The sequence below is a fragment of the Pyrus communis genome, chromosome 12 (assembly GCF_041283825.1).
Source record: "Pyrus communis isolate YQ-2024b chromosome 12, ASM4128382v1, whole genome shotgun sequence".
Lineage (NCBI taxonomy): Eukaryota > Viridiplantae > Streptophyta > Magnoliopsida > Rosales > Rosaceae > Pyrus > Pyrus communis.
Genome location: NC_142576.1, coordinates 4,578,499 through 4,598,736, shown reverse-complemented (window position 1 = coordinate 4,598,736; position 20,238 = coordinate 4,578,499). Strand labels below are relative to the sequence as shown.

The window sequence follows — 20,238 nt, the reverse complement described above, 5'->3', positions numbered from 1 at the left end:
AACTATACACAAATTGGTATGGTTTTCATATGCAAAGCTAGTGTTTGATTTACTTGTTCATAACTGAGGATGATGAGAGGATTCTAAATTTGTAAGAATTGTGTTAGGAGGACTTTTGCAGCCATTGCTTGTGACACATCCATCAGCTACCAAAATGCATCAGGGCATGATAGTAAATTACATAAGTTTGAAAACTTTCGAAAAACTTAAGAAAGCTCTTATGTAACAGATCATCAGTGAGCTTCTTCTCTCAAAAAGACGTGAAGTGGGCTCAAAACATACGTCAGAGCACACTACTCTAGAAAACTTGTCTCTTAGTCCTTAGGTAATAAGTTAACTTATATCTCACCATGTGTATCGTATGCATTATTCTCCTAGAGTTTATTATAAATGTTTAAATCTATGCACCTGCTTGGTAACCATTTCTAGTTTCAGCTCTTATCTTTTTGTGCTATAGATAAATAAAAAATATGCAGAAGAAAATATGAATGAAGAATGTGAAGGAGGATGGTGGAAGAAATGTGAAAAAAATGGCATAAAAAGTAAAGACTAAAAATCAAAAATTGAAAACAAATTTATGTTTTGTTTGATCTTTATTAATTAATGAAATCCTCTTTGTCAACCAAAAGAGGGTGAAAATATTACTTAGTCTTCTATCACACAAAACAAATGATGGGCAATAATGTAATTTCACAGGTCCAAATTTTACTATTTTTTATTGAAGCCTCACCTACAGATGATGTCAAGATACCTCCAATATATATATATATATATATATATATATATATATATAGTTAAAAAAACAAAAACCTCCCACTCCCCCCCCCCCAAGTTCTCTCTCTCTCTCTCCCTCTTTCCCTCTCTCCTTCTCATTTTCTAAAAAAATGTGTTCATACATACAAAGTGTGTAGGCTAAATGCTAGTATAAATTATAATATCATTGATTTCTCCCTAGTCACTCCACCCTTCCACCACCTCCCTTATCATTCTCCATCCCTCATGCATGTACGTTAATCTTTTCAAATGATAGAGAGAGGGAATAGGGTTTCTCCCCTCTATTTTCTCTCTCTCATTCTCTTTTCTCCTATTTGAATGGTTACGACTAATCTACATTAACATTTAGAGTTAACTTTTATATAAAGAAAGATAGACAAAGAGGAAAGTGTGAAAGGAGAAGAGAAAAGGAGATGAAATTTGGAGAGGAGACAATCCTACTCCTTCAGAGAGGGAAATGGAGTTTTTTTTTTTTCAATGGTCAAGCATTAAAAAACAAGCGAAATAATCACCAGGCAAAGGTTCTCTTTGAGTTTCCTCCCGCGTTGTCGATCGAGATGAAACAGGAGATGAACCAGTTGTGGTTGGGACATATAATGATATCATTTGTTGCTACGCAGCTCGGATCTATCAACGTGAGCACTACATCTGTAATCCGTACACCAAGCAATATTGGATTGCTCTTCCTATTCCTTCTGGATTTTACGTGAGTGTACGAGCAGAGTTAATATGCAGTCTATATGAACAGAGCTATGAGATGTTGTTTTGGTGGGGGCAAAGATTTTATCCATACTCCAACAATAATGCTAGTACTTCCTCTACTACTACCATGAACAGAGCTATGAAGGGATCAAAATGGTCCTAGGCCTACCTAATAGTTTTTCACACGGAAAAACTAGAGTTATCATTATGATTTCGAAATATTTTTGAGGGTATTAGAGCCCAACCAGAATCTTTTCCTTGTTTTCTTCACTGGGTTTGATTTAAGACTGGTGGTTCTTATGCAATTAACCGACGTCACTGTAAGTTTTAAGGAACTTAGGTGATCAGAAGAGGAGAGAGACGAAGTAAGCGAGTGAACTGATTTTTATTTTTATTTTTTAATACATTACTTGAAGTTTTTTAATACTATTAGTTCTGCGTTTTATCTTTTTTCTTATTTTTTTTCTATTTCTCTCCTCTTTCCTTCCTCCCCTCGCTTAAAGGGACTTTTATTTTGAATCTGAGTCATAATGCTAGACATGGGAGTTGAGTTGAGGAAGATGATGACAAGAAGCACATGATACTAAACACAAATGATGGTGGTTTGTAGTTAGGACACGTCAATTCCATATTTTTCTGAAATCAAAAGAGCATTTTAGGGTAAAACTTTTGACCCCTTCGGAGCCAAAATTCAGGCTCTGCCAACTACTACTAATATATTGGTGTTAGTATTGGGAATTGAAAGATGAACACGCGACAACAAATGGCATTCGGTGGATAAAGTTCTCCTCGACCAAAATGGTTACGAAAACAAGAGTCCGGATTCTCGTTGGATTTTCTTTGTGAGGATCTTGGGAATCTATGAATCATGTCTATTTATCGTACATCATACGATTAGAAATCATTTTAAATATTTTTATTTAAAAATAAATATAAACAGTACTTGACAAAAGCTGATCGCATAATGTACAATAAATAAACACGATTTACGAATCTCCATGATCTTCACCAAAAAAATACGGAGAGAATCCTACGGGACGAAAAAAAAAAAGTCTTGGCTCTCTGGGAGCACGGGGAACAGCTATGTCTGGGAAAACGCGGTCACAGTGCAAGATTTCCAACCAAAGTAATTTGGACATAAAGCTGTTTGAACACATATACATTTACAACGTTCGATTGAAAAGCTTAAATCCATCGTTTTCAATTCTGCCATTTAAAGGTAGTGTTATTATTATTTTTTTTTTTCCAAAGAAAAGGGAACCGTTGGTGGCGAAATCGCGACAATCTATCCTTTCGAAAGTCGAAAAAAATAATAAAATCATTTTAACTTCTTTATGATCATATTGTATGATTTACTAGCACCAAGAAGTTGTAACAATCTGTAATTTAAAGTAATGTTTGCAACGCGGAAAACGTGCTTTCCCATTGTTGATCCCTTCCTGGCCAACCCTTTTTTGGTCAAGAATCAAGATTAGTTTTTTATCTTTTCTACACAGTTTCGTTAAATTGTTCATTGAAGTATCAATGAGTGGGATCTTTAGCATTTGAGGTGTTTGCTACTGCACAGAGCATCGTCATCCAAAATTTTAGGGAGATAAACTTTAGTACAACACATGAGGCGAGAGATCATCGCAAGAAGTATATATTCATTGCAATGTAGATATTATTGTCACCGTATCGCAAATTAAATCTATGTAGTCGTGTGAAAAAGTTAAAATGCATGTTATTGCATCATTGGCTAAGAATATCACCATAATGTCAAATGTAAGTGTTGTTTTCTGCATTGGGCAACCTTATAGGAGGCATGAGCGAAAGAAAAACTTGAATGTAACACACGAAGAGACTTGAGTGATTCGTTACATTTAGATCACAACCTATGTGAGTGTGTTCTCGAATAAGTAGTCTCATTCAAGACGTAGCCAATAGAGACTTAAGTGCAACGACACAATGAGAAAGGCACAAGTGTATCCCAGTTACGAAAAAAATTTATGCGTGCTCGAAACAGGACCGGTTCACCAAATGTTTTATTACAAGTGATTGAAATTTTTTTTTCAAATATTCAATTACTTATATTATGATATATTGCATACCATATCATGTTCTCGACAAACTAAAGAGAAAAAAAAAAAAAAAAAAACTCTCTCATTTGGCCTAAATTTTAGCCATTGTCATTACAAGTTTACAACAAGTTTCGAATCGTTACATGCCACCTACTAAGGTATAACCCTATGGGCCCCACTTTAAACGCGTGTCCCTCCTGTCATCATCACTCAATCACTGATCTGTCATCCAGTACTCAATGAGAAGCACTGTCGAGTTTGACAAGCGGCACCTCCCAAATTCCGACCCCACACGGAAGGTCAAACCCGCCCTTTCCCAGTTCAACCCCCACTAAATCTGAGCTGGCGATGGCATCCGCCGAGAATACTCACACAACCAATGGCAATTTCCCAGAAACTCTCAGCACCACCAAGTTAAACAGCTAAGTAAACAGCAAGTTTGCCATTAAAACCAGCTTCCCTGATTTCTGTTTCTGCTATTTTCCCAACTTGCCGATTCCACAGAGCTCTCCCGAAACCCGATACTTTCTCCGGCGGTTTCTCTCCGATAAGGTATACCAAAACTCTCACCTTCTTCTTGAAAAAGCTTAAGATGTTCTGTTCTAGTCAAATTCCTTCAGTTTGATTAATTCAGCTTGATTTCTGAATTTTTTAGTCGATTTTCCGATCTGGGTTATCGAAAAAGTATAGATCTTGATCTTTTCTGGTAGTTTTCTTCTGCTGGGTTTACTTTTTCTTTCTGCTGGGTATACTCAAATCCAAAGTGGGTATGATTATGAACACTGCTGGGTTTGTAGCTGTGTTCGTCTTTGTATTTCTTTCAATCCATGTTGTTTTGTCTGCTAATTATGTCCCATCTGATAAAATCTTCCTAAACTGCGGCGGTCCTCCCGAAACCACCGATTCCGATGGCCTGAAATGGACATCGGATGTGGGCTCTAAGTTTGCATCCGGTGGAAATTCCTCCACCACTTCCGCCGCCGCCGCTCAGGACCCTGCAGTCCCTGACGTTCCCTTCATGACTGCGAGGGTCTTCCGCTCCAAATTCACCTACAAATTCCCGGTTGCATCCGGTCGAAAGTTCATCCGCCTATACTTTTACCCTGCATCCTATTCCGGACTCAATGCCTCCAATGCTGTTTTTACTGTCACTGCTCAGTCCTATACTATTCTCAAGAACTTCAGTGTTGCTCAGACAACTGAGGCTCTGGATTATGTTTATATTACCAAGGAGTTTTCTGTCAATGTCGATGGCGAGACGTTGGATGTTTCGTTTGCACCCTCTGCCGGGGTTGCGAATGCGTTTGCATTTGTGAATGGGATTGAGATTGTGTCAATGCCTGATATTTACAGTGCCACTGATGGTACTACCATGATTGTGGGTCAATCGGCTCCTTTCTACATTGATAATACCACTGCACTTGAGAATGTTTATCGGTTAAATGTGGGTGGGAATGATATCTCGCCGCCAGATGATACGGGTCTGTTCAGGTCCTGGTATGATGACACCCAGTACCTCTTAGGGGCAGCATTTGGGGTTACCGAAACTGCTGATCCAAACATGACGATTAGTTACCCTACGAGCATGCCTACATATGTTGCACCACAAGATGTCTATTCCACTGCCAGATCAATGGGGCCAAATGCACGAATCAACCTCAATTACAACTTGACTTGGATTTTCTCAATCGACTCTGGATTCTCGTACCTGGTTAGGCTACATTTCTGTGAGGTTGCCCAGAATATAACGAAGGTTAATCAACGAGTATTCGATATCTTTCTCAACAATCAAACTGCTCAGTCTGGAGCTGATGTTGTTGCCTGGGCCGGAGGCAATGGAATTCCGGTGTACAAGGATTACGTGGTGTTTGTTCCAAATGGGAGTCCACAGGTGGATCTATGGCTTGAACTGCATCCAGACACTAGTAATAAGCCAAATTACTATAATTCGATCCTAAACGGAGTTGAGATATTCAAGATTAATGATACAACCGGTAACCTTGGAGGGCTTAATCCTGTTCCTCTTCCCAAGCAGGATAACATTGATCCAGCCAAGGCTAGACTATCATCAGGTCATGGCAAGCCGAAGAGTGGTCAAAGAGCAATTATCTCTGGAGGAGTTAGTGGTGGAATTGCCGTAGCCCTCGTCCTTGGTTTCTTGGCTGTTTGTGTGTCACGCCGCCGTAGACAAGGGAAGGACGCAAGTTCAAATGATGGGCCATCTGGCTGGCTCCCTCTTTCTTTATATGGAAACTCACACTCTGCAGGTTCTGCAAAGACAAACACAACAGGAAGTTATGCTTCCTCCCTTCCTTCAAATCTTTGTCGACACTTCTCGTTTGCTGAGATCAAATCTGCCACCAACAACTTTGATGAGGCTCTAATCCTCGGGGTGGGAGGCTTTGGAAAGGTTTACAAGGGTGAAGTTGATGGTGGAACAACCAAAGTAGCAATCAAGCGTGGAAGTGCACTGTCTGACCAGGGTGTGCATGAATTCCAAACTGAGATTGAAATGCTCTCAAAGCTTCGCCATCGTCATCTCGTTTCTCTGATTGGCTATTGTGAAGAAAACTGTGAAATGATCCTTGTTTATGATTACATGGCTTACGGAACCCTGCGTGAGCATCTGTACAAAACTCAAAAGCCCCCTCTATCCTGGAAGCAAAGGCTTGAGATTTGTATTGGGGCTGCTCGCGGTTTGCATTATCTTCACACTGGTGCCAAGCACACAATCATCCACCGAGATGTGAAGACAACTAATATTCTCTTAGACGAGAAGTGGGTCGCAAAGGTTTCGGATTTTGGACTGTCAAAAACAGGTCCTACATTGGACAACACGCACGTCAGCACTGTCGTGAAAGGTAGCTTTGGGTATTTGGATCCAGAGTACTTCAGGCGGCAACAACTGACGGAAAAATCTGATGTCTACTCATTTGGGGTTGTCCTTTTCGAGATCTTATGTGCTCGCCCGGCCTTGAACCCAACGCTTCCAAAGGAGCAAGTGAGCTTAGCAGAGTGGGCTGCCCATTGCCACAAGAAAGGCATTCTGGAGCACATCCTCGACCCTCATCTCAAGGGGAAGATAACGCCAGAGTGCTTCAAGAAGTTCGCTGAGACAGCAATGAAATGCGTTTCAGACCAAAGCATCGACAGGCCATCAATGGGAGATGTTCTTTGGAACCTTGAGTTCGCTTTGCAGCTACAGCAGAGTGCAGAAGAGAGCGGCAAGGGTATCGGTGGACGAATGGACATCGAGGAAGAGGAGCCCCTCGTGGACTATAAAGGGAAGAAGGACCCCGACGCAATGCCCGGCTATGATGGTAATGTAACAGACTCAAGGAGCACCGGAATGAGCATGAGCATAGGCGGCCGGAGCCTAGCTAGCGTCGACTCTGATGGTTTGACACCAAGTGCCGTGTTCTCGCAAATCATGCAGCCTAAAGGACGTTAGGATCGAAGGCACAGTTCATCCCTCGAATCAATTCAGGCAATGAAGTTTGCTGTTTGTTTGTTTTTTTTTTTTTTTTTTTTTTTTTTTCTTCCACTTTTCATTCGTTTAAGTTACCGTTATTCTCCAAATATTATTTGAACCTTCTTATGATTTGATCACGTTTAATTGTAATTTTGTATCTATAATATTACACCAAGAGCTTGAGAATATGTTTTATTACTCCACTATACTTGCTATAGCATTACCGATTTCGCTTTCACATTTCTTTTGTCCGTCTCAACCAACTGGTCTAACCCAATTTTTCGTTTTTATAGTATAAACTGGTCTAACTCAATTTTTTTTCAGTGTACGAGTAAACCAGTTTGTTATATCAAGTGTCATAATACAAGTGATTGAATTTTTTTTTCCAAATATCAAATCACTTATGTTATGAAATTTAATGTACCGAACCGTGTTCTTGACACGTTGAAAAATTTCTTGTTGTTGGGACCATATCATGTGAGTTGGGACCATGTTTAAATGCCGCGTATTACTGTCAGTAATGCAAGACAAATGACATTTAATTTTGTTTATGATCCTTGTCCATTTAGATTCATGAAAGGGACAGAACCACAGTAGAAGAATATTTTGGCTGTCACCGCCTCACAGCAACGCTGAGCAGGCAACGTGCCTGCCTGTCTTAGTGGGATTGTGACTTTTTTGTCACACGTCCTTTATGGTTTGTGAAATGTTGACCCTTGTGACCCTAGTCAATCTTGGCTTAATTTACCGTTAGATTGTTTGATCTTTACATCTCGAGAAATTTTTTGGTATGATCTTGACATTGTCATGTGGTTATACCGTAAAATTAATTTGTCTTATTTTATAGCACATGAATCTAGTTTTCACCTAAGTCCAAGTTTTTATCAGTATATTAAGAGAAACTGTTTGAGGTACTAAAGAATTTGTGAGAGAACGTAAGGTGTAGGTAAACGAATTGGTTGACGGTATATGCTAGTGTTTGATGTTCTGCGTCGAGAAGTTATTCGATGTGATTGTAAGATACGTGTTCCATTCATTATTATTAATTTCGTCTCTAATTATATTATGACACATAAATTAGTAACATGTGACTATAATTTCATTTAAGTTTTTAACCTCGACGAGTTGTCGGGAATGGTGTAAGGAGGGTCCGCACGAGTTTGTGAGAGGAGGTTATACAACCTGGACCTACCTTGAGGAAAAAGACGATTTAAGACAGAAACGATAACATGGTTTCCAACTGCTTTGCAGCTTCATTGGTGTTGCATAGCAGAAACATGAAAATTTGGCTAAAAAAAATGAAACATAGGAAGTTTGAAATTGCTTTCTGAAGTAAAAAAAATCTTAGATTTTTAATCTTGAAAGATGTTCAGACGATTGGTCGTATTTACAATCCAAAAAAAAATTACAAAAAAAAAAAAAAAAAAAAAAAAAAAAAAAAAAAATCACGCCAAGCATATCCAGCAACCCACGACATGTAAAGGGAGGTAGTGAACAATCTTGCAAAATACATAGAAACCACTATTTTTCACACGTTTCAATCGACTCTACAACGGAAACTATCTTCTTCTGCAACTCTGGCTTGTTGGCACCCACCAGCTTGTCGATTTGCTGCCCATCCCGAAGGAAGAAGAAAGTAGGAGTGGCTTTGATGTCCCATGAAGTGCTGAAGTCCTGCACCATACAAAACCAAAGCATCAATCGACTGGAAACCTCACAAATTGTTTCGCGTGATTATAATTTTATGGCGGAATCCCGGGTACATTCATGAGTAATTTGATTACCAGGCCAGAGTTGCAGAAGCAAGGTAAAAGTTCCTGTCCTCTAACTTGCATGCAATAGCACTAATACAATTACTGATTACATTAACCATTACTCATTGCCCATTACGACTTACAGTCAATTCATCAACATCGACCACAAGGAACATTAGAGAAGTGTATTGCTCGGATAACTCGCGGTATAGTGGTGCAATTATTTTGCAAGGGCCACACCATGTTGCGCTGAAGTTTGCAATCACCTGTTGGACATAACAATTTCAATTAGATAAAGAGCTAGAAAGAAAGCTAAAACAATCATTGAAACTAAACTTGCCTACTGCATATAAACTAATATGGATGCAAACCAGATTCAAAAGACGATGAACGTGAAGACAACATCCAACGTAACCTGAATTCCGAGCAATATGTAACCATATAATGCATAACAATGGGCTCGTTTGGAAATGCTTTTTTAATGACTAAAAGCGCTTTTGGGAAAAATGTTTTTGGGTTCGAAAAGCACTTGCAGTTTTCCAGGATTCACTTGGATTTTTACTAAGGATTGGTCCCAAAAACATTTTCAACAAAAGTGCTTTCAGCTATTTTAAAAGCACATCCAAATGAGCTCAATATCATTGACCTACGATGAATGTCTACTTGGAGACAAGCTGTGGAGAGAACTTGTCCACTGACGCATTTATATCGACACTCTTAATAAATGATCAACTACTACTAGAGACAAGACTACAGCACTATTTTAGAAGTAAATCAACCAAATTTTTTAAATACAATGTTAAATGGAATCAGATACCTCACAAACTAGGAGTACATAGTCTCGTACACAAAGCAATCTTCTAAAGTTTTTTAGAGGCTGCTATAGAGGAACTGGGATTCCAGCACCCCTGATTGTACTCCCCCGGTCAAATTAAGATGAAACAAGTTCTTGTATACTGGCTTCTTTTCATCAGAGAATGACGCCAATAGTTGAGATGGTTTTCTATATAAAACTTTAAAGCAAATGGTTTCTTATTATAAATTGGAAGGCTGGAACTAGTCTTTTGCCCTTTCACTCGTGGTGTCATTTAAATTCTTTGCTATCTTTTCTTGGTCGACAAAGTTTAAATTTGACAGTAGATTAAAGAATCTATAGAGATTTGATAAGAATACTGCTCTTCCCTGTTTTATTTCTTTGACACGTGCAACTTTGTGTAGGATCCCACCCAAGATCATGGGATTTGTATCTTGTTTCGTCACTAAGCCCAAAAGTCTTAACGATTACCAGTTTTTAAATGTTACTTGTTACCAATAGCAACATACCGAATTAGGTTCAGCCGAAATACATCAAAATTTTGACAACTTAGTAATATCTATTCAACACAAATGAGAAGAAAAAGAGTGTTTAAACTTACAACTTTGCCATCCTTTTTTGCTTCTTCCATCTTTTGATCCCAAGCTTCGGTAGTGGTGATGAGGTGCACATTCGCACCAGTAAACTCAATTTTATCTTCATAATCGTCTTCTTTAGTTTCACCCTACAAGTATCATGAAAGTTATAACTTGGCAGATTACAAGAAAAGAAAAGAAAAAAGCAAGCCAAATACATGCAAGTGGACTACAAGAAATTTGAACGTTATCAACAAAACACTCAACTATTGAGAAGATCAATCATGCAGTGATAAATTTCTTCTTAGCAGGCTGCAGATATTAAATATTATAGGCTAAACGTAGAGGGGAGAATATAGACTTCTACCGCATGTATCACAGACATGGAAATTGAGTTATTGCACACTGCTTATCTATCAACTAAATAAGCTTGAACGGGCGATATGGACTTGTCCTAATCTGGCTAGGAAGATATTCTATTACTGCATTCAATACCACAGACAGGCCAAATCTCAAGCCATTCTTAAGAAAGATAAATAAAAAAACAAAGATAGAAAGAAAAACTAACCTTGCTCGCGCAAGATCCCATCTTGATGTCCAACACCAAACTAGTTACAGAGCACACCCGAAAAGCCTAAACACCACCAATTTAATTAGGACCAGTGCAAAATGAATGCCATAAATCTTCGGTGGCAAAGAAGAACGTCGAAAGATAACATATGACAGATAAATTGTTGGAAATAATCAATTTCATTACCACAAAGGGTTTAGTATTTCCATTAATTCAATGAGCCCGTGAGCATCGACAAAAACATTTTTGACAAGCATTATCCAAGTGATTATGCTCAGGTAAACAACGCCACCGCACTGAATCACAGTTGAAATATCAATAGCTAGGGCAAGTATCAAAATTTAAATACCTAAAAAAGAAAATTAAAAAAACCAAAATCGGAACATTTATCAATATAAATTCATACCCAGAATCCAGTATTCTGAAATTCAAAGGGAAAACACAAATTAAAAACAAAACTTGCAATATATAAAAGAAAAAAAATCAATTTCACCGCTAGTAAACATCTTATTATGCATTGGCTTGCAAGAATTAATACCTTTCTAAATTGAGAACTGCGAATAATAATGTGATATTTATATACACACACACACATACATGTATATGAATATGACAATATGCTCAGAAATTACCTTATGATCGAATTGCTGAAAATTGTGATACGAACCGAGTCGCCTGTAATTTGAGAGAGAGAGAGAGAGAGCAAAACGTCTGCGTTTTCCGGTTGGGGAAAAACCAAAACCCGCGTCGTTGTTGCAGGGAGAAATATGGTACGAATTATCCTAGAAGGAGAAGGAGAAGAAGAAGAAGAAGAAGAAGCTAATCTGAGAGGGTAACAGTAAACAGAGGGGCGTCGTGTTTTTCAACTTTCCCGTCGTCGTTAACTTGGTAAGTTAATTTGTTAATTCCGTTTTTCCAGAAATCGAAAACCATTTACTCGTTTGAATTATTTATTTGTTTTTAAATTATTTAATTCCGTTCTCATCATTTTTGGGATCTCTATTTTTTGATAAAAATACGATTTGGAGGGCCTTTATGTGACATCCCGTCCCGAGATTATAAAAACGTATGTGTGAATTTATCCTTTTACCCCTAGTTCGTTACATTTACGTTTAGTGTTGTTTTGTGTGGTGTGACATGTGTTGGACCACACACACACACTCACACACACTGTCTCTCACTCTCCCGTGTTTTCCTCTCCCTCTGTCTCTTTTCTGTCACTTCTCTCTCTCCCCGAGTCCTCCATCATTCTTCTTCTTCCTTCAGAAAACGTACGGACAACACCAAACTCACCCAAACCATCACTCTCCGAGGAAACTAAGGACACCATCGAACTCGTGAAGCTCGTACGAGTGCAACCATACCATTTTCAGGTGAGAAATCCTTCGTTTTCATGTCGATTCGAGGTAGTTCGATTTAGGTACTATTCATGCAAACTTAAACTAGCATGTTTTTGGGATTTTGAAGCTTGTAGATGTCTTAGTGAGGTCCCAAGGAGCCTCGGAGTACTTCGTTGGAGAAGTTTGGACGTCGGGATCATCGTGGTCAAAGTTGGCCGGAGCTTTCGAGGGTTTTTCCGGCGAATCCACGGCTAGTTAGGGGTCGAGGCAGGCATGGATGTGTTCGTCTCGTCAATACCTTCATTTTGATATATAGTACGTCGAAAATGGTTAAGAAATGAAGAAGTTATGACACTTTGAAGTTTACCCAGAAATTCCGGCAAAACACCCACCTCCGGCGAAACCAGTCCGGCGACGCGAGGAAGAAGACGCGCGCGTGGGGGCGCGTGAGAGCTCCAAATTGAGTTCTAAAAATTGTCACGCGTTCGTGACGTCGTGTAGATCACCGTGGTATATTCATACACCCAATTTGAGTAACGTATGAAAAAGTTATGGACGAATGTTTGTGTGTGCGTTTAATTGATGATTTTTATAATCATTCTTTTATAGGTGAAACTGGTACGGACGACGAATGTAACCAAACTAGGCATGAGGGTTACGAGCCGGCTACTTATCAGTGAGTGGGCAGTTATTTTTCAGTATATATATATATATATATACGTATGCTTGACGTATTTCCCAGAAAACGTATTTTAAAAGAAATACGAATTAAATATCCTGTCTTATATGCATCATATTTTAATATGTGCATTACCATAATTATGCATACTGTTGCATGGTGCTGAGGAGGCCCAGGTAAGCTACATTTAATATACGTATGAAATACCTTTGAAATACATTTGATATACGTATGAAATACGTTTGGAATACGATTGAAATACTATCATCACATGCATTAGTAGTGGCATACATTTATATATGTGTATTTGGTGATGTGGACGCACAGGTAAGTGCCAGGTAAGTGGTATTCATGTTTGTATTCAGTAGTAGCTTGAGATGCTTAGAGAGCTCATAATCTGCACCCCGGTGTTAGTGCTCCCGCCCGGGGCCAGGGCATAGTCCTTCACGTGATGTTCACCCGCACCACACGCTCAGCTTGGATCCAAGTTAGGTGCATAGGCTTGTCGTACAGACCACATTAGGTGGTTCCGACTCGTAGGTGACCCGCGATTATTCGCACAGTCTTCACGTGATCGTAGCACTATAGCGTATATATGATACACCCAGTCTTGTCGTACAGACCACGTTAGGTGGTTCCGACTCGTGTGCAGATTCAGTTATTGAGTTGGAGATTTGAGCTCTATATGCAGCCGTACAGGTCACGTTAGGTGACTCCCGGCTGCCAGATTATATGTTATTGATATGAGTTATGCCTGAGCACTTACATTTCATTATGAGTTTCCGACATGGCATATTCTTGAGCATGAATGATATACCCTTGAGCATGATTGGCATATCTATACATACGTATATATGTTTATTTTCTGGGAAACTATACTTGTTTTACGGCGAGGGGTTAGTATATTCAAAGAGAAAAGAAGGTTCTGAATAAGTTCGTTTTGCTGACCCACTCAACTTTGTTTTGCGCCCCTCCAGGTTTAAGATATCAGAGCTTGGTGGCTACGAGGAATCCAGCGGTGTTCTGACAGAATGGCCAAAAATTAGGACTCACCTTTGGGTGTTTCATCTTAGAAATTGTATCTTTAAAGCTTCCGTACTGTGTAAATGGTTACGTCACTCTCACGTGACGGCCAGCATGCCCTCCTTCGGGACGGGGTGTGTCACTTTACACTTCGAGTTCAATGATTCAGATCATCTATTTTTTAAGTCTTTATTCATAGATAATGTTTGCAAGAAATCGAAAATCATTTACTCGTTTGATTGTCGTGATGAAATTTTTACAATTTTTTAAAATATAGTGTTCGTCAGTTTCTTTGAACTCAATTAGATGTCTCAAACATTTCAATTCGGTTGATATTTTACAAGGACAGTCTATAAAGTATGACTTGCAAAATAGACGATTCACGTCGTTAAAATTCGATTAGATGTTTAGGTAAAGGGCATGTAATAAATATAATCTATGTTTGATAAAATTAAATTATTAATTAACATGATATATGTGTATATATATATATATATTATTTATCATATTAATTAATACACCAGCGTGATATCAAAATATAATTTTTATTATATTTTGCCACTTTTTGTCCTATTTATTCGTATTTATTCAATTCGTCATTTTTTTTATCTTTAAGGGCTTGTGATTTGTAAGAATGATAAAATTATTATAAAAATTTTGATACAAACCCAACTTTATGACATCGTTTATTATTTCATTTTTTATAATAATCTATGTTTGATGAAACGAATTTATTAATTAACATGATATATATATATATATATATATATTATTTGTCATATTAATTGATACACTAGTGTGATATAAAATTGTAATTTTCATATTTTGCTACTATCTGTCCTATTTATTCGTATGATTCAACTCGCCATTTTATTTTTATCTTGAGCGCTTGTAATTTGTAAGAATGATAAAATTATTATAAAAAATTTGATACAAACCCAACTTTATGACATCTTTTATTATTATTATTATTATGCCTTCATTAGTTGCACAATTCGTTCTCTTAATTACCCTCAATTCCCTCCATCAACTTGATTAATTCCATTAATTTATTTTTCTTATAAAAAACCTTGGTTAATTCCCTAATTAATAAAAAAAAAGTTAAATTTTGTAGGTCAACTTCATCAAACCTCCATCTGCAGGTTGATCATATGCTAACCACTTTTAGTGTATTTTTTAGGAAAATACCTTAAAATAGGACAATTTCTTAATATAGGGATAAAAATAGGACAAATCGGCTGTGTACACCATGCACAAAACCGAAATTACTAAAATAACTACATATAAATAAGTTATTTCCTTCCATTTTCATACTTCTCTCTCTCTACCCTCTCTCTCCTCTCACTTTCTCCCTCACGCACTCTCTCCCCTTCTCACTGTGCACACATGGTGCACTATCATCCCAACCAACACTATCCAAATCGAAGTCACCACCAATTTCATCTCGTCCTCACGAGTCCAAAATACCTAGCCTTGTCATGAATCTCATCCCCGATCGTAGGGATCGAAACTCAAGTAGGCCGCGAGTTTTCCGACCATTTTCCGGCAACATTGCAAACAACCGATGCTAGAGACCACCACCATTGGACTCGCATCGAGGGTGGGAACAAAGTCCAGTCATTAAATGTTGGTGTTTTGTTGGATGAATTTTTCAGGATTTGCTCATTGTGTGTATACTACATGCACATGATGTGCTCACATATCTGAGCCAACCCAAAAATTCAAAGCTCATAGCTTTCTTTTTTAAATCAGAAAAATGATGTCATCACATGTGATGTGACCACCATATAACTATATGCACATTATAAGTACAATACATGCACATGATATGCACAGAACTGGAGATCGAGCAACAAGCTGCTTTTCGCATTAATATGAAACTTTAACGGTAACCTATTGGTTTAGTGGATACAATTAAAACATAATTGTTACGTATATAAGGTTACAATGGCTATTAAGTCTTATTACGTACATCAATCATCGATTAACCGTGCACGTGGAAAACATGATAGTCGTTGTTATTTCATGGACATGCATGATCCTTAATGTTCTCTAAGCTTTTTCTTATTTATTTATTATTTTTTTTTTTTTTTGCTGAGGCTAATGAGGTTGTGGTCATACTCGCTGAATTTCGGGGCACAACATACGTATATCATAACTAGTGAATATTCCGACTTCTCATATTAAGATGTAGCCATACACAGCATATGCATATTACGGAAAAAATTTCACAAATTTTTGAGTTGAGCTCAAATCTGTGAGCATAACATGTGCATGTCGTGTACATACAGTGTATAAGCGAGCTTAATACGGAGAGAGTGAATGAGTACACGAAACAATTTTGTCCATATCCTTCTCTCTTCCTTCTTTCCACTCTGATTTCTCTCTTTTCTCTCAAATTTATCTCTTCTCCAAAAGGCAACTGACCTTTAATATGTTTTTTCATTTAATTGCTGCAAAAGCCAAACCCTATTTTAGTGCTTGTAAATTTGGATCGAGAGAGGGAGCAGAGGGAGGGAGAAGACATAAGAAATGAAAGCCCACATATAAATCAGAGAAATGATAAATAAATAAAAAATCAAAAAAAAAAATCAAAATTGAAGGATTTGGGTCTCCTCCAAGAAACACCAAACCAATCACTTGAACCCTAAAAATCCACCAATCAAAAAGAAAATTTAAGCAAACCCAGTTCACAAAACCTACAAATGAAAAGGTAAAGGGGTGTGCACCCTTCTAATATTTAGTCGTCGAATCGGATGATTTGAAGAAGATCAAAGGACATAAATTAACAAGGGGTGCGTGAGAAGTAAAAAGGGGTGTGTGTATAGCACACCCCAAAGGTAAAAATTGAAGAAGATGGGTGAGTTAGAGAGAGCTCTTGTGCATATTCAAAATGTAGAAAGAGAAAGAAAGAGAGAGAGCTTGGATGAAGATGATGGGTGGGCTAGAGAGAGAGCTTGGATGAAAAAGATGGGTGGGTTAGGGTTATTTGAATTGGAATTGGGCGAGAGAGATTTTCTCTCTCCTCTTTGTTTCTTTCTCTACAAAATGAGAAATGAAGGTTGAAATTTCTGGATAACCCATTTATATGGGAGGACAATTTGATCATTTCAAGGTGTATGAAAAATCATATTTATGTCAAATTGTTGTGTATGGTGCGTGCATGCCATGTGTATATTCAGAATGTCATATTTCTATCTCAAGATTAAGAAATTGTCCTATTTTCGGGTATTTCTTTATTTTTTTATGACATGTTTTAAATGGGAAAACCAAGTGTATGTTCATCATAATTTATTTATGGCATGTTTATTTGTTTTGAATAAATATGCAAAAAGTAAATTTATTTTGATTAATTTCAATACTCCTTTCATGTAAGTAAACATAAATAATAAATTAATTAACGAGCAATTGATCGGGGTTGGTCTACAAGTACAACAGACTTATTCTCTCTCCTCATTGATTAACTCATCTTGATTTTTTCTATTATTCATCTCTAGTTCTAAATAAGTAAACATTCAACGATTGGAAATATAGTGTTGTATCCTCATTTATGAAATTTCTTGAATTTCAAGATATAATCGTCGCACGACACGATCCGGTATCAAATCAGGTCGTTACAGAATTAACTGTTAAGATAATAGATTTGACACGACAAAATCTGTTAAGATAACGGATATGACACGAACACGACAAACACATCCGTTTGCCAAGCCTAGTTGCATGTCTAATTTTTAACCAAACCGTCCAAATTAAAATATTAGGAAGCATGTTACCAAATTACCAAATATCCTAACACTGAGTAGAGCTGCATAAGTCTATTACTTCGCCGGAAGAATGGTCGGAAGACGGTAATGATAGCCGCCTCCGACTGTGAAGTATATACAAAACCAGTTCTCAAAATACAACATGCAAGGTGAAGCAATCGGCAAGTTAAATTGCAAATCAAAGTTGCAATAACAGATCAATTTATTGGATGAATAAAACAGCAAACATAGCAGTTCATTGGATTTCTGTATTTCTCAATCTTTCAAAATACAACAAGAAATGGAGATGAAAAATCAACACCGATTCCTTAGTCGATGGAATTAAAACTTGAAAACTAAGTTTCTGTCTAGAAATCTGGAAGGAACAACAGAGGAAGAACAACGGTCTGTTCTTCCTAAATTGAAACGCCCCATACCTGTCCCTCCCAAAACTAAACTCTAAATCTGGAAAAAAACATCTTCAACCCATTGAATACTTCTGAGTCCAGCTACGTGCAGTGGATTCGTACTTGGCTCGATCAGTTTTGTACATGTGTGCAATCTCCGGCACAAGAGGGTCGTCGGGATTTGGGTCAGTCAACAATGAGCAGATTGAGAGCAATACCTGGTTAATGCAAAATGGGCTTGGTGAATACAATCCTAACCATCTCAGGGAAATTTTTAGAAACATAAAGGAAGACTAAGAAGTCGTGGCTGATATAAAAAACTATGAGAACTCTGTGAAGCATCGAGGCAGTGTGTATATCAATTCCAGATAAAACGAGAGTACAAAGACAAAAACAATGTTATGCAGGATTCAAGGAAATATTACAAGAAAATGAAGTCAAACAAACATAAACTTAGTCCGAAAAAGACAAACCTTAGAGATAGTAAGTGCTGGGCTCCATTGCTCTTTCAGGATATCAAGGCAAATGCTTCCATTGCTATTGATATTCGGATGGAAGACCTTAGTCCTAAATGCAACCTGAAACACGAAATCCCATTATCCTTGTCGAACAAACAATTGCCAGACCGACATCACAACAAAGCAGGACCGAATTTTTCACCTAAGATTGTACAATTTACCTTGGGGGGCTTGAAAGGATAATCTGGAGGGAAATGAATGGTGACCAGGAATACACCTCCTGCGTATGGGCTCTCAGGAGGTCCCATAATCGTTGCTTGCCAATGAAACATGTCCTCAGCCACAGGACCTAATACAAAATTAACAATGAATTTTAGGTCAATATCGACTTGGGTAATCATATAATCGATAATTATATCAACCATTCCCACAAATCATCGAAATCGACAAGCATTGACAGCCGCATCTCTACGGTAATCATCAATTTATCATAACAAAGTAACAAAGTTTTGAACTTTTGAGTCTTAAATCATAACAAAGTTTCTGCAATTATAAATTTTGAAAATAAACTTCGCGCCGAGAACCACTTCTCTATACTAATCATCAATTTACCATAACAAAATAAGAAAAGCTTTGAACTTTAAGTGCAAAATCATAACAAAACTGCACAAATTAAAACTTAAAACTCAATTAAAAGTACCTGCGCTGCAAGAAGTTGGAGGATCCTTCTGCAAATCCTTGAGCTCTTTCAAGATGCGTTTCGACGCCATGACGAATCCCAATCGCTCACAGATCACAACTCAGAACTCGTAACCCAGGACCCGAAAATCTGTAAAATCAAACAATTTAAGATCAAACCCAATAATTTCCACACCCAAATCATCAAAACCCAAAAAAAAAACTTAGCAATTCGAAATCAAACCATCATCAGATCAAATAAAAACAATTTCCAAGTTTCCATCAATCAAATACCAGATAGATCGGACAGAAATATCGGCAGCAGAGGGAATCGGGTATGAAACAGCGATCCGGAGCTCCGCCCACAAAAGCTTCCGCTACCGCCGATCGCCCGTTTCGATTGAGACCCCCTGATTTTTTTCCGAACAAGAACTCAGAGACTCTGTGGACTTCCCTTTCAACGCTTTTTATACACCGTGTTTTCACCGTCTATGAAAACTCTTCTCCATCTTTCTTATCCGTTACTTTTTCCTTCTCTTTTTAAAATTTTTTTTTTTTTTTATATTTGTAACCGTTATTTACGGCGGCTTTCTAATTTAAAATTTTTAATTTTGGTGTGAAAATTAGGGGCGTCGGCGGTTTGGACTGCGGCTCACCTAATTTGGATCGACTTATCCAATTAGGAAATTTTTGGGCGACCCAATAATTATTTGGATTACATTTGGGTTGGTCGACTTGATATAATGAAGCCGGAGAAACGAATAAGCATGGACTTTTTTATTTGAGGCTACTTCTAGTTTACTTGATTTCCACTTTGATATGTATAATTTTTTGTTATATTTTGTTTCCTTGTAATTCCATTTTGCTTTTATTTTAATTTAATCCGTCAACTGAGCTGCCATTACATTATTATTTAGTTGTATTAAAAATGAGAAATTTTAAGGTCGAGTTTTATAAATGATGAGTTTGATTTTATATTATTAAGTAGATGAAAAGGATTCGAAACTACTAGGTTAATTTATGATAGATGACAGTTTTGAACTCGTATGAGCAGAAACTTAATACTTTATCTATTAACATATTAAATCATATATAAAAGAAATAAATCTCAAATGATTAAATTGTTCATTTCAAAATTTAATTAATTTACCCCATTTGATTGATTGGAATAACGATTCTAACATAAAC

The 20,238-nt window shown here is 37.5% G+C and overlaps 2 protein-coding genes and 1 pseudogene across 4 annotated transcripts; 1 reads left to right on the top strand and 2 right to left on the bottom strand.

The window, feature by feature from the left end:
• Positions 1-3,774: 3,774 nt before the first annotated feature.
• Positions 3,775-7,196, top strand: LOC137744882 (receptor-like protein kinase FERONIA pseudogene; annotated as a pseudogene). Its single transcript, XR_015954449.1, has one exon. The product of XR_015954449.1 is annotated as a receptor-like protein kinase FERONIA pseudogene (transcript).
• Positions 7,197-8,341: 1,145 nt separating this feature from the next.
• Positions 8,342-11,650, bottom strand: LOC137746053 (thioredoxin H9). 2 transcript variants are annotated; one of them, XM_068486106.2, is made up of 6 exons: positions 11,355-11,650; positions 10,909-11,018; positions 10,720-10,785; positions 10,178-10,300; positions 8,906-9,028; positions 8,342-8,682 (listed from the first exon to the last, which is right to left on the bottom strand). In XM_068486106.2, the coding sequence occupies exons 3-6, from the start codon at positions 10,738-10,740 to the stop codon at positions 8,530-8,532; spliced, it is 420 nt and encodes a 139-aa protein (XP_068342207.1). In that variant the 5' UTR covers positions 10,741-10,785; positions 10,909-11,018; positions 11,355-11,650; the 3' UTR covers positions 8,342-8,529. The 2 variants fall into 2 exon arrangements, with proteins under 2 accessions (XP_068342207.1, XP_068342206.1); XM_068486105.2 differs by lacking the exon at positions 10,909-11,018 and having other exon boundaries at positions 11,355-11,649.
• A 6,062-nt stretch (positions 11,651-17,712) lies between these two features.
• LOC137744793 (ubiquitin-conjugating enzyme E2 28) lies at positions 17,713-19,587 on the bottom strand. The gene is made up of 5 exons (XM_068484591.2): positions 19,345-19,587; positions 19,073-19,201; positions 18,594-18,721; positions 18,388-18,492; positions 17,713-18,132 (listed from the first exon to the last, which is right to left on the bottom strand). Exons 2-5 carry the CDS (start codon positions 19,140-19,142, stop codon positions 17,989-17,991), a joined length of 447 nt encoding a protein of 148 aa, XP_068340692.1. The 5' UTR covers positions 19,143-19,201; positions 19,345-19,587; the 3' UTR covers positions 17,713-17,988.
• Between the last annotated feature and the right edge of the window lie 651 nt (positions 19,588-20,238).